This window comes from Vombatus ursinus, unplaced genomic scaffold (genome assembly GCF_900497805.2).
Source record: "Vombatus ursinus unplaced genomic scaffold, bare-nosed wombat genome assembly UNPS02006779.1, whole genome shotgun sequence".
NCBI classification, from domain to species: Eukaryota; Metazoa; Chordata; class Mammalia; order Diprotodontia; family Vombatidae; genus Vombatus; species Vombatus ursinus.
Window position 1 is genome coordinate 713,761 of NW_020946557.1, and position 15,623 is coordinate 729,383.

Below are 15,623 nucleotides of genomic sequence, written 5' to 3' on the forward strand. Positions count from 1 at the left end.
TTTATGTAAGGAAAGAGGTATACTTTGGGGCATGAGGTACATTTATTTATTTAGTTCTGAGCACTGCACCAGGTGCTAGAAAAATGAAAGGAAGAATCTTAGAGAATTCAATAAATAGTCTACCTATAGGAGGAATTTTTAAAATATTTAAATATGATAAAGCCTGGTTTCTATATTTGATATTTTGAATTTTGGATACAGCTGATATCATCATTTCACTGATGCAAGTTCTTCCCTCCCCTAATGTAAACTAAAAGTCCTCCATACCTTTTCATCCTGTGGGATTCTTGTATATGGTTGCCCATAAATCCTCAAATGATCTAACCAACAGATTAAAGACTTTTTAATATCTCCTGAATACTAAATGTACCACTCAGGCCATGTAGCTGTTTTTCCACATGGGACTCACTTGCCTTTTCTTGTCATAATTAACCTTCATTAACATAGTTTATACCACTTCATTCTAGACACTAGCTTAACAAAGTCCAATTCATTATACCTGCATTCTGCCAATTGTCAAATTTTCCTAAGGTTGAAAACATTTTACCAAAGAGAAGAGAAAGAGAAGAGATCACTTTTTTTTATCTTAACTTTTTCAATGACTGAAATCAGTAAAGTACTGAAAGCTACATTTCTAGTTCAAAGTAATGAAAAAGGGTTTAGAAGACTGTTGGGCCAATTATCTGGGAACCATGGTTCTCTTGGTTTGCATTCATGCTGTAAGCAAGCTATAACAGAGCAGAAGGAGTGAAAGAACTCGTACAAGCTTCCTGATGCTGGACTCTAATGTTTTCTTCAACTACAGTTAATTTCATATCCCAAGTCTGCTTGCTAATACTGCTTTTATTGCCAGGTTAGCCACCCCCTCCCCTTGTAAAAGTCAAAAGTCTTGAGGAAAACCCCTTCTCAGAGCATAACCTTATTTGTAGACTGTAGCTTTGAAGTTAAAAACTGTAATATGACATTTCAGGGGCATCTTTTATCCTGTAGAATCTCAAAGTGGCTTACAAATCTGCCTGGAAACTTAAATGTAATTTTTTTCATTCACTAGGGAAATAGAGCTCAGGGTCACTGAACATTTAAAAGCAGGAAACAAAATGGATCTCCTTAGTGAAAAATATAAGGGGAATTAAAGGCAGCAGAATGACTCAATTGGGGATAGGGCCAGACCACTGAGATGAACCTTTATTCATGGTGAAGTAGAATACCAGTACTGACATCAAGTATGGAGACTGGTTTTTCATGACTTTCCTTCCACTGGGGCCAGATTACTGTTATTCTGGTTGGGTAATTACCCCCAATGTCAAGTGATAGAACCAAGTTTCCATGTTTGGTAGATTGACCGCTTTTCCTTGTCCCAGACTGGAATCAGTAAAAAGGCTATCAGATAAAAACCCTTTAAAGGAGCCTTTCCCTCTGTGACCCACTAGCTCTTACAACTAGAGATGCCCACAGAATCATTTTTACCACTCTACCACAGAGGGAGTTGCAAGAGTAGTTCATTGTTCCTGATTTTCTTGGTCCTAGGATATTAACGTACTCCCTATACTTATTGCTACTGGTAGAGTGCTGGAGCAGAGCAGCATCACTGCTGCTACTTGATGAACAGTGAAGCTAAGGCTAAGGACTAACACAAATCTCTGGTATCTACCTTAGCACTGTGTTAGTAATTCTTGGAAATTACTGATTAAAGTGAAAAAAAAACAACAACAACAAATTAAGAACAAAGACCTACTCTTCTGCCTGGATAGAATCAACTGGAGCCACATAATTGCTGGGAATGTAACCAGTCTCTCCTGTTGTCAGGGAACGGGCTTCCCACCAGTCTCCTTCACTGTAAAACAAGAAGACAGAATAAAATGTGAGGTTAATAAATAATTCTTTAATATAATTTATACTCATATATTTAAAGCTGCCAGAAGAATTAGAAAGCATTTCCTAATTATTCATTCATTCAATATACATTAAGAGTTTACTATGTGTAGTATACTTAACTTGGGGAATACAAATCAATAAACAAGCATGTATTAAGAACCTGTTAAATGCCAGGCACTTTGATAGGTGCTGGAGATTCAAAGATAATTTAGGTACCTATGCCTACCCTTAAGAAACTTATAGCTAATAGAATCTAGCATTCTAGTATTCACTTTACAACATAACTTCTCTTTACTGCTCTGGCTCAAATGGGACATTCTTAAAGTACTTAATATAGTTCCTGGCAGATAGAAGGCGCTTAATAAATGCTTCTCCCCTTTCACCTTCCCCAAATTCCAACATCTCCTGTAATGAAGGGCACAAGCTTAAGTCACGTGTTGCCCTATTTCTGTCGACACTGATGAAAGCTCTACTAATCAACAATTTACTAAGTAACAATTATGTACCCGGCGTACTGTGCTAGGCACTAGAGATACAACGACTAAAAATGAAACAATCCTTGCTCTCAAGGTGCTTACATTCTATTGGGAGAGGCATGATCCTTTGTCTATATATAAGCATATGCAAAATAAACACCAGGTAGTTAAATAGAATGAGATAATTAGGGAGGGAGGGTACTAGCAGCTCCAGCTCAATGAACTATAAACTGAATATAGATCTGTGTTCTCATATGTCAGATTTAGGTTACTGGGCCACAAAGAAGGGCTGAGGATGCTTCCATGGAAGTTACAGAACTCTGAGATTTCAGCACTTACATTGTGGGGCAGTACAGAGCAGAACAGAGACCCCAAGATGCTTCTGGGAAACATCACTACATATCTTAAAGGACTGCCTAGATCTCCACAAAAATGAACTCCTATTCTAGGTTAGGAAATGTAGGTAAATAGCTTGGGAAGGGAAAATTGAACTGAAACCTCTGTGGAGATCTCGGTTACTGTAGTTTACAGTGTTACATTGATATGCAAAGAGAATTCAAGCATGCCCATGGAAAGCAAGAGAATAAACTTCACTGCACATATGATGTACCATGAATCTAGTTAGAAGACAATCCTTATGCTCACAATATTCTGGAAAAGATGCTCTAAGTTTAAATGATACAGAATTTAGATCAGATTTTCTCAAAGAAACAATATCATAATAGTGAGACATGCTCCTGATGCCCAGCTTTATTCTAGAAATCCCTACAAATGCCATATTTAAAAACTAAAATGGTGACCCCATATTCTGTACAATGTACAACTTTCTAAGTATATTCAAATCAAGCAGAGCAATTTAATAAACAATCACATTACTCTTAATATGCTACAGTATTACTAATTACTAATATGCTACAGTATATTAATACAGTACATTTAATAGCCCACTGTATACCCTTGTTATCTTATTCTTAATTCCTGCATTGTTTTTATTGTAACACATCAGAAGATGAAGAAACATTTTTGCTGGGAGACATTTTAATGTGCATCTTTGAGAAGACTTTAAGGCCAGGGTTTTTTTTAACTTCTTTGTGTCATGGCCTTTTTTGACAGTCTGGTGAAATCTCTGGACCCCTTCTCAGAATAACGCTTCTAAATGCATGAAGTAAAATACATAGGATTACAGAGGAAAACAATTATGTTGAAATACAGCTATCGAATTTATTTTTAAAAGTTCCCAGGCCCCAGGTAAAGAAGCCTTTGCTTTAAAGAAAAAAAATTTAGGTATAATGTTTAATGTTTTTTGAGAAACCTGATTCAGGAATGTTCACTTAGCTGCCTTTTCCTTTCTTTCCACTGGAAATTCCCCATGAACAAGCACAGGCATGTAAAAAAATCTACCAGATCTTTGCTGCATCTGAGGTTGGCTAGCATCCATTTTTTCAAAATTAGTTGAGTGACAGGTACTTTAATCCATATGCTGCCTGCTTGCGTGGCTATGTGGGCAATGTGCAGTGTTAGAAGTCAAATCCCTTTAAGTCAAGGACTGCCACAAGGGGGCAGGGAAGGGGAGGAGAAGAGGGTGTTATTTAAAGGCAGAGATGCCTCTATGCCAGAGGCAGTGGGTAATCCTTCCTGATTTGAGGATGGTCTACGGCAAGCTTGCAAAACAGCTTCATTTTGTGTTTGTGTGTGTGTGTGTGTGTGTGTGTGTGTGTGTGTGCGTGTGTATGAGAGAGAGAGAGAGAGAGAGAGAGAGAGAGAGAGAGAGAGAGAGAGAGAGAGAGAGAGAGAGAATTCACCAAAGGAATCTTTTTTTCTTTAGCTACACTCATTTGTATTCACAAGTGTTCAGTGGCGCTGTTCTGTAGGCGTGTGGAGTTACTGTCTATGTGGCTTATTGAAGGATGTGATTTCAAGGCAAGACAGAAGTAAGAGTCTGAATGGCTATTGGCACGTTTCTGTCTCCCTTTCTATCCTTTCTATCATTTAATAAAATGATATCATTTAATAAAATAAAAGATTATATTTCCCTTGAATACTTCTGGTCTTATAGTTTACCAACGAACAAAATATGGGGTCAGTCAACATGCATTTATTAAGCACCTCTTGTGCACCAGGCATAATGCTAAGCACTGGAGATAGAAAGACAAAATATATTTTTTGCACTCAAGGACCTCACATTCTAAAGGGGGTAGGGGATGGGGAGACAAGATGCAAACAATTATGTATAAATAAGATGCAGACAGAATAAATTGAGGATAATCTCAGAGGGAAAGCACTAGCATTAAGGAAAATCAATTTGACAGTCGAATAGAGGACAGACTGGGCAGCTAGGTGGCACAGTGGACCTAGAGTCAGGAGGACCTGAGTTAAAAAAAAAAAAAAAAAAGGCCTCAGACACTTAGTAACTGTATGACCCTGGGCAAGCCGCTTAACCCTGTTTGCCTCAGTTTCTTCATCTGTAAAATGACCTAGAGAAGGAAATGGCAAACCACTCCAGTATTTCTCTCAAGAAAACCCCAATGGAGTCACGGCAAGTTGGCCATGACTGAAACAACACAACACTAACAATGAGGACAGATTGGAGCTGGAAGAGATTTGAGGCAGGGAGATAAAAAAGCAGGCTACAGCAATAGTCCAGAGGGACTGGTCTTCTTCCTTCTAACCCTCTCTCTTCATTTGAGGGGGTCACATGGCAAAGTGGAAAGGATAAGGAGTCAGGAGACCTGGGTTTGAATCCTGACACAAATACTTCCTAGTTGTATGTGGTCACAGGCAAGTCATTTAGCTTCTCACAATCTCACTTTTTCCATCTGTAAAATGGGGAATTTGCACTGCCAAATTTGCAAGGTTGCTGTGAAAATTGTGCTTTTTGAAACTCAAGAGTGCTCGTGTAGATGGGAGTTATTATTAACAGAGGTAGCTGAGGGTCTCCATGATAACATTTGGACAGTGTCCACTGCGGGCAAAGAACTGGGCTAGGTGGGAGTGGGAGGGATATAAAAGTGGTACCAGATGCAATCCCTAGCCCTGAAGAGTTAGCAGTTTGACCAGTGCTAAAAAGACCAATGGATCAACCAGGGACACAGGTAGGCATGCACCCTCTCTTTCTCTTTCTCTCTGTTTCTCTGTCCCTGTCTTTCTCTCTCTGTATTTCTCCTCTGTCTATCTCTGTCCCTGTTTCTTTCTATCTCTCCTCTCTGTCTCTCTGTCCTTGTTTCTCTCCGTTTGTCTCTGTGTCTGTCTCTCTTCTCTCTCTCTGTCTCTGTCTGTCTCTCTGCCTGCCTCCTTTTTTGGTCCTTGGAGGCAACAGGGAGAAATCCCAGGTCTTTTATCACTCTCTGACTAAGCTCAGTTTCAAAGCACTCAGACAGGGAAGAAAATGTGTTGGCTTTTGGCCCTGTTAAAGATTTTCCTCAGTCTGACTTAATTAGTTAGAGAAAGTCCAGCCCCCAGGATTAAAGAGAAGACTGGCTCCCACAGTACCACTCCATAGAGACCAAAGGATTAGAACAATACTCAAGGAATTCACCAAGCAACAACATCCCCAGGTAGGACTGAATCAAAAACCAGAGCAAAGTCGTTTTAGTAGAAGGCACCAAGCCAACTTATGCCACAGATGCAGCTGTGAGAAAATGCTTAATGGAGCTTTCAAATGGCAAAACAAAACAACCCACAAGAAATATGATGCTGGCAAAAGGGAGTCTATGGCTGCATGAAAACTAATTTTACATGAGTTTCTCAAGTAATTTTGAAATTGTACTAAAGGAAGCTCCTCTTTCACTGCATTAAAAATACAGAAACAGATTAATGTAATCATAATTGCTTCCACAAGGGCAATGCGCTATAGTAGACAGAAGGTGAAGCTTGTCTTAGCTGAGACCTGGGTTTAAATTCTGTTTCTAACACTTCCCCTTAGTTGTGTGACCATGGGCAAGACAGAGCACTAGGCCTGCAGTCAGGAAGATATGAGTTCAAATCTGGCTTTAGACTAGTTCTGTGATGCTGGGCAAGTCACTTAACCTCTGTCTGCCTCAGTTTCCTCGTGTATTAAATGGGGATAACAGCACCAACTTTGTGGTGTTATGAAATTGAATGAGATAATATCTATAAAGTGCTCAGCACAATGCCTGACACATACTAGGTGCTTAATACATGTATTCCCTTCTCTTTCCCCCTTAATCTAAGCCTCAGTTTCCTCACTGTCCACAATGATAAAAATACCTGGAGCACCTATTGTGCCTTCAAAGGGATAGTGTGAGTCTCAAATGAGATAATATATGCAAAGCATTTTGCAAATTTTAAAACACTATATGAATGTCTGGTTATTATTACAAGTTCAGATTTCATGAAATTAAGTCTTCCAATGGCTTAGTCAGTCTTCATTTCTTATGCCTGAAGAACTAGGACAGTGAGGAAGAATGAATATAGTTACACCAGCACACACCAAGAAAGTTCTCAGACTTCATTCTTTTTAAATACCGTACTTCATATTTTAAAATTCTCTGTGCTTAGGGAAATGACTTTCAATACAATTTGGTCCAACGATCTTCCATTAGAGACAATACTTTACTGCCCAAAAGCACCACTAGGTGGAGACATTTCATCATGAAAAATCTAAGCAGGCACACCTTGAAAATGTTCCAAAATGGTGGGGGGAAAATAAATGTTTGCAATGGGAGATTAGTTTTGAAGATAGGATCACGTTTATCATGTGAATTCTAGTTTATTTAATTTTTTAAAGCATGCATTAACTTTAGGATAGACAAGAAAGTCAACTTTTCTAGACAGTGTACAAATACTTTGCTGTACATTTGCTGATAGGGATCCAACCTAGTTTTTTCATTTAGTTGAAATGGTATGGCTAAAACAATTTCTCATTCAAATCCTATATTAAACATTTCAACAAAGCCTAAAATTTTAGTTCATGTTGATTTAGAGCAAAACTGCTAGGTTTTGACCAAAATGATCTACAATTAGTTCAGTCACACAATATGCAGAGGAGAAGGAAAGAAAACCTGGGTTCAAATCCCTTCTCAAACACTTGTTAGTTGAGTGGCCATGGTCCAGGAAATCTTTTAGCCTCTCTATGCCTTGTTTCCTCATCTGTAAAATGGGGAAAACTTCTATAGTACTTATTTCATTTGCTTGTATCAAATTCAGTGATGTATAGATTTGCTTTGCAAACCATAAAATGCTATATAAATGACAGGGGGCAATTTGGTACAGAACAAAGGGTGCTAGATTTGGATTCAAAGGTTGAAATCTGGCTCTTCTACCTGGAAGATCTTGGGTAAGTTACTTCTCTGTTCCTCATTTGTATATTGATGGGATTGGATTAGATCAGAGGTATCAAACTCAAGGCCCTCTTGCTCCTGAACCAGATTGAAGTGTAAATGGGAAATGTTTAACAAAATAAATAAAAATGCAATACGATATAATTTTAATTTTAGTTTTCTAAGTCAGTGCGCCCCTAGCAGGGACCTATTTGAGTTTGATACCTGGACTAGATCTAAGGTCTACCTTCCAACTTTAAATCTACGATCCTATAGATTTTTTTTTAAAGTACTATACATTCAATTTAAATTAATGAAAAGGCTGAATTGTAGAATATTTTACAAGAAATATATATTCCTTCCTTTAAGAATATATTTAAAAAATCCCACAAACAATTATTATCTACGATGCACAGCAACCTTTTCCCCCTTCCTGAATCCAAAGTAGCAATAGTACTTCATAATACATAGTGATTGATTAGGCCTCTAAGTAAAAAGAAATCCAAAGTAATAATAGTACTTAGTAGTACATAGTGATCAGACCTCTAAGTAAAAAGGGTTTTGTAACATGCAGGAGTTGAAGTGAAGCATATTTTTTTGATCAAAAAAGCCAGAGCAAATTAATAGTATAAACAGGATCACAAAGTAAGTATATTTATCTATTTAAGAAACACTTATTATGATAATAACAATTGATACAAATATTAAACAGTTCTTAAGTATTGAGTAAAGTAAGATCTCTATTAGAGAGGCAGACTCAGGTCTAAGTCTTGCTTCTGATACATACTGGCTGTGTGACCCTGCGCATGCCATTTGACTGCTTGGTGTTCTAAGTAACTCGCTGTGACTACAAGTTATAGAGAAAGTGCTGGCTTGTGTTGGTAGAGGGAGTTTCCTTATCCAGGGGTTCCCTACACCACTGATGTCGAACTTAAATATAAAAGGGGTCACTAAACCATACAGGATCCCTGTAGGCACAGATTGGCTTAGAAAACCATATACTGACATTATCTATGATTCATTGTATTTTTATTTATTTTGTTAAATATTCCCAATCACATTTTTTTTTTTTTTGGCGAGGCAATGGGGTTAAGTGACTTGCCAAAGGTCACACAGCTAGTAAGTGTCAAGTGTTTGAGGCCACATTCGAACTCAGCAGGGCTGGTGCTCTATCCACTGTGCCATCTAGCTGCCCCTCCCAATTACATCTTAATCTGGGTTGGGCAGCTGAAGACCAGCCAGCCACATGTTTGACACATCTGCCCTAAACTAAAGAAATCCTAGGTGTCTGTCTCCTAACCTAAGACCTCTGCTAGGCAACATTTCCTTTCTTACGTCCTCCCTTTTCTCAACGATTCCTAGAGTTCTTCCCCTGGACTTCTTTTTCCCACAATCACACCCTCCCTCATTTTATACTTCTCTGTATATATACATGATTGATATTCCTGCCTACCACCATCTCTGGGGAGAAAACAAAATTCTTAAGGGCAGGACCTGTGTCATAACTATTCCTCTAATATTCACAGGATTTAGCAAGAAGTACTTTGTACATCATAGATAATTCATAATTGTTTGTGGAATTTTCAAAATCATTCTTTGAGAAATAAAATTATATTTCTTGCAAAATATTCTACATTAATTCATTAATCCAGACTGAATGATGCATATGGTATTTGTAATTCACCACAGTCTCCTTTAAGTCTTGCCCTTCTGATGTTTTTCAGTATTACGGCCCTTTTCCCCATCCTGAATCCGAAGGACCATCAAGAACGCTTGTCCTTGCATCCTGTTTGTCTCCCAAGTTTCAGGCAAAAAGGATGTGTGATTCGAGGGATCGTGGGGCACCTGGTGATCTGATGAGCCAGGGAATGCTTGCCAACTTAAGTCATTTAGGGCTGCATTCAAGTTCATGGAATGCAGCCAAGACACATTTTTATTATAAATGTTGGAATTCAATTAAAAAACAAACAAAAAAACTCTTGGCTATTATCTATCTTACATATGGCAACTTGACTCATGTCATCCTTTGGACAAGACATCAGTACTTATTTTTACCAAATGTTCGAATGATACTTTAAATCACGATTTATTTCCACGGACTCTTCAAGTTGAAGACTAGCTTAAAATGATTTGACTTCACAAGTAGTTACCTACCATCGAAACTGTTCTCCCCAGGTAATAAAAAAAAAAAAAGAGTTGTTGGACAGATACACGATACATTATTTTTTCACAAATGGAGAAAATGATGGGGGGGGGGACCAGGATTGTTTTATAATACATAATCAACTTTAATTGAAGCCATGATACATTATTTTTTACAAATGATGAAAATGATGCAGGGCTAAAGGGGAAAGCAGGACTACTTCATAAAATGTAGTCAACTTTAATTGATGCTTATGGATCAGTTGAGAGAAATTTGTCCTGAGAGAATATCTGGTACTTAGAATCATGGATCCCAGGAATCTATAAGATACCCTGTCCCCATTTCATTTCATAAACATTTATGAAGCTCTTGTACTAGAGATAAAGAGAGAAATGGTAATCCCTAGCTTCAGGTAGGTTTACATTCTACCTCCAGTGTGGTAGTAGTGTCACACTCATTTGAGATGAGATGGAAATAGCTGGATGTGATGAAGAAATTGGAGCTGCCTCAGGAGGGAGTGGGCCCATGAACATTTATTGGGGGATGCCCAGAGGAGATTTCTGATCAAAGACCAGTTGGCCTAGACAGTCTCTGAGATTCTGGGAGGCTCAATGAATCTGATGGCACCATGGTTTGTTTTTCTAAACAGGAGGGGCCCCAGGGCCTCCAGCTCCTGCCTCTCAATCAGCCAAGGAGTGGGAGGACACACACCAGGAGGCGGCAGCTGCCCTGTGAGAACTGGATCCTTCCAGCTGACAAGAGCCAGGGGCTGGGGAAGGGGCAGGGCGGGAGTGGGTAAGGGAAGGAAACAGATGCCATCTGTTTCTCTGCTGCTTTATTGCTCCATGGTTTTACATCTTCCCTGTGCATATATTTGACTTCTGCACGGTTGTATTTGTTTGTATCTAACTTTGGAATTGGGGCATTTAAGTCACACAACAAAGAAGTACAGCTGTATAGACAGTAAAAAAAGATACACATCTGAGAAACTTTATAATACCTACTTCTTGTAGAAAAAAGATGAGCTCATACTACAATGGCCAACATGAAATTAAATGTAGACCAATTAAAAGATGTGGGTGAAGATGGATTTGATCTTCCTGGAATGCTTGTCTTTAATTTCAGTTTATGTTGTGGAAAGACAAAGTTAGAGGGACCAGATAAGCTAATGGGAGGGGGAAGAAGGGACCCATTCCTTGGAAAAGGACTGGACATTTGTTAAAAGGTTTGTGTCCAGCTATTTGGATATTTATACCCATTTGCTATCACTAATAATCTCAAGGCCACAGAGAGGTTGGTAAGATCTCCCAGGATGCCTTAGTTTTCACTTCATAAAGTTTTCTTCAATCTGTTTTAAAAGCTCTAAGCCATCTCAAAAAAATCAGGGGAGGTAGCACGGCACAGTGTTAGAAGAATTAGACAATGAATCAGAAAGCCTCTATCCTAATCTTTTCTCTGACACTAAATAGTTGTGTTTCTTGGGACAAGACATTTCCCTCACTGAACCTCAGGTTCATTATCTATAAACTGAGGGGTTGGACCAGGTCCCTTATCACTCTGATGTCCTGTGATTCTAAATAGGAGAAGTAGAAATATCAGAGGAGGGAAGGGAAGGACTGAGCCTATTTCAGAATTCAGCATCAATGGGCATTAACAGGTAACACAGGTCATTAGAGAATGGAATAGAGACTATGAGTGTGTATACACACATATGTATATATGTGTACGTATATGTATACACACATATACATATGTGTAGAGAGAAAGAGTATGTGTATGTGTATGTGTGTGTGTATGAGAGAGAGAGAGAGAGAGAGAGAGAGAGAGAGAGATGGGAAGGTGCTGGGAAGAGGGATATAATGCCACTGTTAATCTGAGTTGTTCAGAACTGAGCTAGCCATTGAGACCCCATAATCCCCGCCCCCCCCAGTTTAGGTGTGTTTGATTCCCTCCATTAATTACACTTCCCAGAGCAGTTATTCTAGACTGTCTTTTCTCTCCTCAGGTCTCCCACATAAACCCTTCCTTCGACCCTCAAAGCTTCATACTTTACTTTGAAAATTAAGGCCATTTGAAGAGAACTTCCCCTTCTCTGCATTATAAGACCCCTTTAAATCATTCACCATTCTGTTGTTGCTCCTCTCTGATGTCAAGGTAGCCCATCTCCTTACCAAGGCTATCCCCTCTACTTATACCATGATCCCAGAATCATCCCTCTTCTCTCTCTAATGTTCCATTTCTCCCTTTGTACTAGTTTCTCCTGCTGCCTACAAACACTCCTAGCTTTCCTTTATCTCTAAAAAAATAAATCAACCCTACAACTTCTCAAGTTATTCTCCTTTCTCTCTTCCTTTTCACAGCCAAACTTTACAAAAAAAAAAAAAAAGATTAACCCTCATTGTGTCTACTTCCTCTTCTCTCACTTCTCAACTCTTTGGAATATGGCTTCCTACAGTGAAATTTCTCTCTTCAAAGTTACTAATAATCTTGAACTTCCAAATGTGGTGGCCTATTGTCACCAGATTTCATCCTTCTTCCTTGAGTTCTCCACAATATTTGACATACATGGTTGACCACCTTCTCGTGGATGCTCTTTCCTCTCTGTTCTTTCTTGGTTCTCACCTCCTTCCTATCTGACCACTTCTTTTGGATCATGATCTATATTCCAGCCCTAACTGTGGGTGTATCCTGAGGCTCTGTACTAAAGCCTTCTCTCTGACATTCTTTTGTCAGCTCCCATGGGTTTAAACATCATCCTGAATTTATATATGCACCTCTAGTATATCTCTTGGGCTCCAGTCCTACATCATGAACTAGCCAGTAGACATTTTTAACTGGATGACCCATAGACGTCTCAAATTCAACATGCCTGAAACAGAACTTGTTATCTTTCTCCCAAACCTGCCACCCTTTCCAAGTTCCCTGTTACTATTGAGGTCATCACCATCCTTCTGGTTACCGGATTTGCAACTTTAGTGTAATCTTGGGTTCCTCATGCTCACTCATCTCAGATATCCAACCAGGTAACCAGTCTTACAGTCTCTAACTCCCCAGTATCTTCAGCATGTGGGTCCTTCTATGCACATGGCCAAAACCCTAGTTCAGGTACTTGTCACTTCTTATCTCTACTAGATCCTCAACTCCGTCCCTTCTCCAATCCATTCTCTACTGTCAAAAGTGGATTTCCTAAAGCACCAGGTCCAACCACAGGTCACTTATTATACTATTCAATAAACTCCAAAGGTTTTTTAATTATCTCTAGAGTCAAACTCAGACTTCTCCGTCTGGCATTTAAAGGCCCTTATGATCTACTTCCAGCTTAACCTTTTTAGCTTTCTTAGACTTTAGTTCCCTTCAGGCTCTCTACAGTCCAGCAAAACTGCCCTTCTTGTTGTTCCTCAGATATAACATCTTTTTTGACTCTGTACAGGCTTTCTCCCATACCTAGAACACACTCCTTCCTCACTGTTTCTTCTTAGAATCCCTGGCTTACTTCAAATCTCATGTCAAATATCATCTTGTACTTGTCTTTCTTCATCTCCCCTAAGCTTCTAGTGTCTTCTTCTCACCATCATTTTCTTATATTTATATGTTTATTTTGTATGTATTTTGAAATAGTTGTGTATGTATATATACACGCACACAAATACTACATAAATGTGTGTGTGTGTGTATATATATATATATATACACATACACACGCACAAATATTACTTGTACTTGATACACACACAAGTAGGATGTATACTCAACATATACTGTATATGCTTACATAATTATATATATATATACAAGTATAATTATATATGTACATGTAGATAAGTATGTATATTCACACATATACACACGCAAAGACAAAAAAAGAAGCATACAGAAGGAAAGAACATGTGTATGGATGTGTGTGTGCGTGTGTGTGTGTGCGTGCACACGAACATATACAGGGAAGTAGGTGGCATAGTGGATAGAGTGCCAGCCCTGGAGTCAGGAAGACTCATCTGAAAATAAAAACTGAAAAGGTAAATTGGAACCAGACCGTGGAAGTCCATGGATAACACAATAAAGGGTTTTTTACTGCCTCTAGAGGGTGATAGGTTCATTCTTCCCTTCACTGGAAAAGGTCTTTAAGTGGAAGCTAATAAGTTGCGCACACGCACACACACACACACACACACACACACACACACACAATGTGGTGCAGTGGATAGAGTGCCAGGCCTAGAGTCAGGAAGACTATCTACCTGAGTTCAAATCTGAGGCTGTTCACTGTCAATAACTTTTCTCATTTTTTCCCTCCAGAGACAAGGGATATAAATAGTGCAACCTCTACAGCTGGATGGCGCAGGGGATAGAGTGCTGGGCCTGGAGTCAGGAAGATCTGAGTTCAACTCCAATCTCAGACACTTACCAGCTGTGTGATCCTGGGCAAGTCACTTGGCCTCTGTTTGTCTCAGTTTCCTCAACTATTAGAGAGAATAACAGTACCTACCTCCTAGGTTGTTGTGTGTATCAAACGAGATAACATTTGGATAAAATGCTTCTCCTCTCCAGTCCATCCTTTCTATTTCTAGCCCCATGATCTCACACCCTAAGGGGTCGCTAAGAGTACCATTTTAGGCAGAACCCAGTTTTCTCACTGCATGAAGTTTGGGAATATACAAAGGGAGCTAGGTCTTTGCTGGAATGAAGAAAGCAAGACTGCTAACCAGAGCTGGAATGACAGCAAGTCAGAACTGGGCATCTATGAAACAACCTCCTACTCAGGTTCTCTTCCACTTACTAGTGATAGCACTGGTAAAGAAAAACCATTGAAACTTTGGGAAAAGGCTTTCCTCACCATACTATTTTCTAGGGAGCTTGGATTTCGGAGAGGGCTCTTATCTACATACTAATTCAGTCAGATTCATCTACTCTAGATGATATTTGGAACCTGAGGTGGGGATGTGATCATTATTTCCTTTATCCTTTAAAAGAAGACATTTCATTGTAAGAGCATGTTAACCAATACCAGTTATACTAAGCCTGGCATAAAATGCAGCATTTATAAAATGCAAATGTGGCATCAGGTTTGTACCATTTGTTCTGCTTTGCTCCTGATGACCACATTTAAAATGCATACATCGCAATCACACACTTGGGTGGGTGAAATCTCTTCTCTTTCCATCTCACAAAGGTTTCAGTCACAAAATCACATTATTTGGAAACGCCCCTGCAAATCTCACTGACTGGAATGTTTAGGAGTTTTGAAAACAGAAGGAATTTGTTGCATGCTCTGAGTGAGGGCATAGAGAGTAGAATGTCTGAAACGTGGGGGGTGGGGATTCTCTAAGCAGTGCCTAACGTAGGCAGCCAAGTCATGTGCCAGGCTTTTGAAATCATGGATGGATGGGGGAGGATGCTCAACTATTGTGGTGTATTTCAAAAACTCTCTGGAGGTGTAGTTTCATGGGACATTGCATGGGGTCACCAACTGTGTTTGTTTTCCCAAATTTATATTGCTCTGGTTTGCCTAATTGGCTGAGTGCTTCCACTGCCTTCCTCACATCTGGAAAAGCTAAGAATTGATAGCGCAAAAATCTCCTCCCCAAAGTCAAAAGCACTAGTAATCCTCAAGGGCGCTTCCCAAACTTACGAGCTGTTAAGTATTTGAAATTTTTCTCCTTTATGAAAACTCAGGTCATCTTCTGTTCGTGCTTCATAGTCATAAAGGGCCACAAAAAGGGTTACACCTGGGGAAAGAAAACAAACCAAAAGCAGAGATTACAGAAGAAGATACTGATTCACAGAAATTAATCTCATTTCCTCTTTCCCGCCACCAAAAAAAAAATTAAGAAATAAAAAAGCTCACTTCTC

At 39.2% G+C, this 15,623-nt stretch overlaps 1 protein-coding gene across 3 annotated transcripts in view; it reads right to left on the bottom strand.

Moving 5' to 3' along the window:
• Positions 1-15,623, bottom strand: part of FYN (FYN proto-oncogene, Src family tyrosine kinase) — a 180,625-nt gene that overhangs the window by 68,503 nt on the left and 96,499 nt on the right. For all 3 annotated transcript variants that reach the window (XM_027848688.1, XM_027848686.1, XM_027848687.1), the window contains 2 exons: positions 15,403-15,499; positions 1,736-1,834 (listed from right to left, as the gene is read on the bottom strand). In XM_027848688.1, the coding sequence (XP_027704489.1) occupies positions 1,736-1,834; positions 15,403-15,499 (196 nt within the window). The remainder of the gene's footprint in view (positions 1-1,735; positions 1,835-15,402; positions 15,500-15,623) is intronic.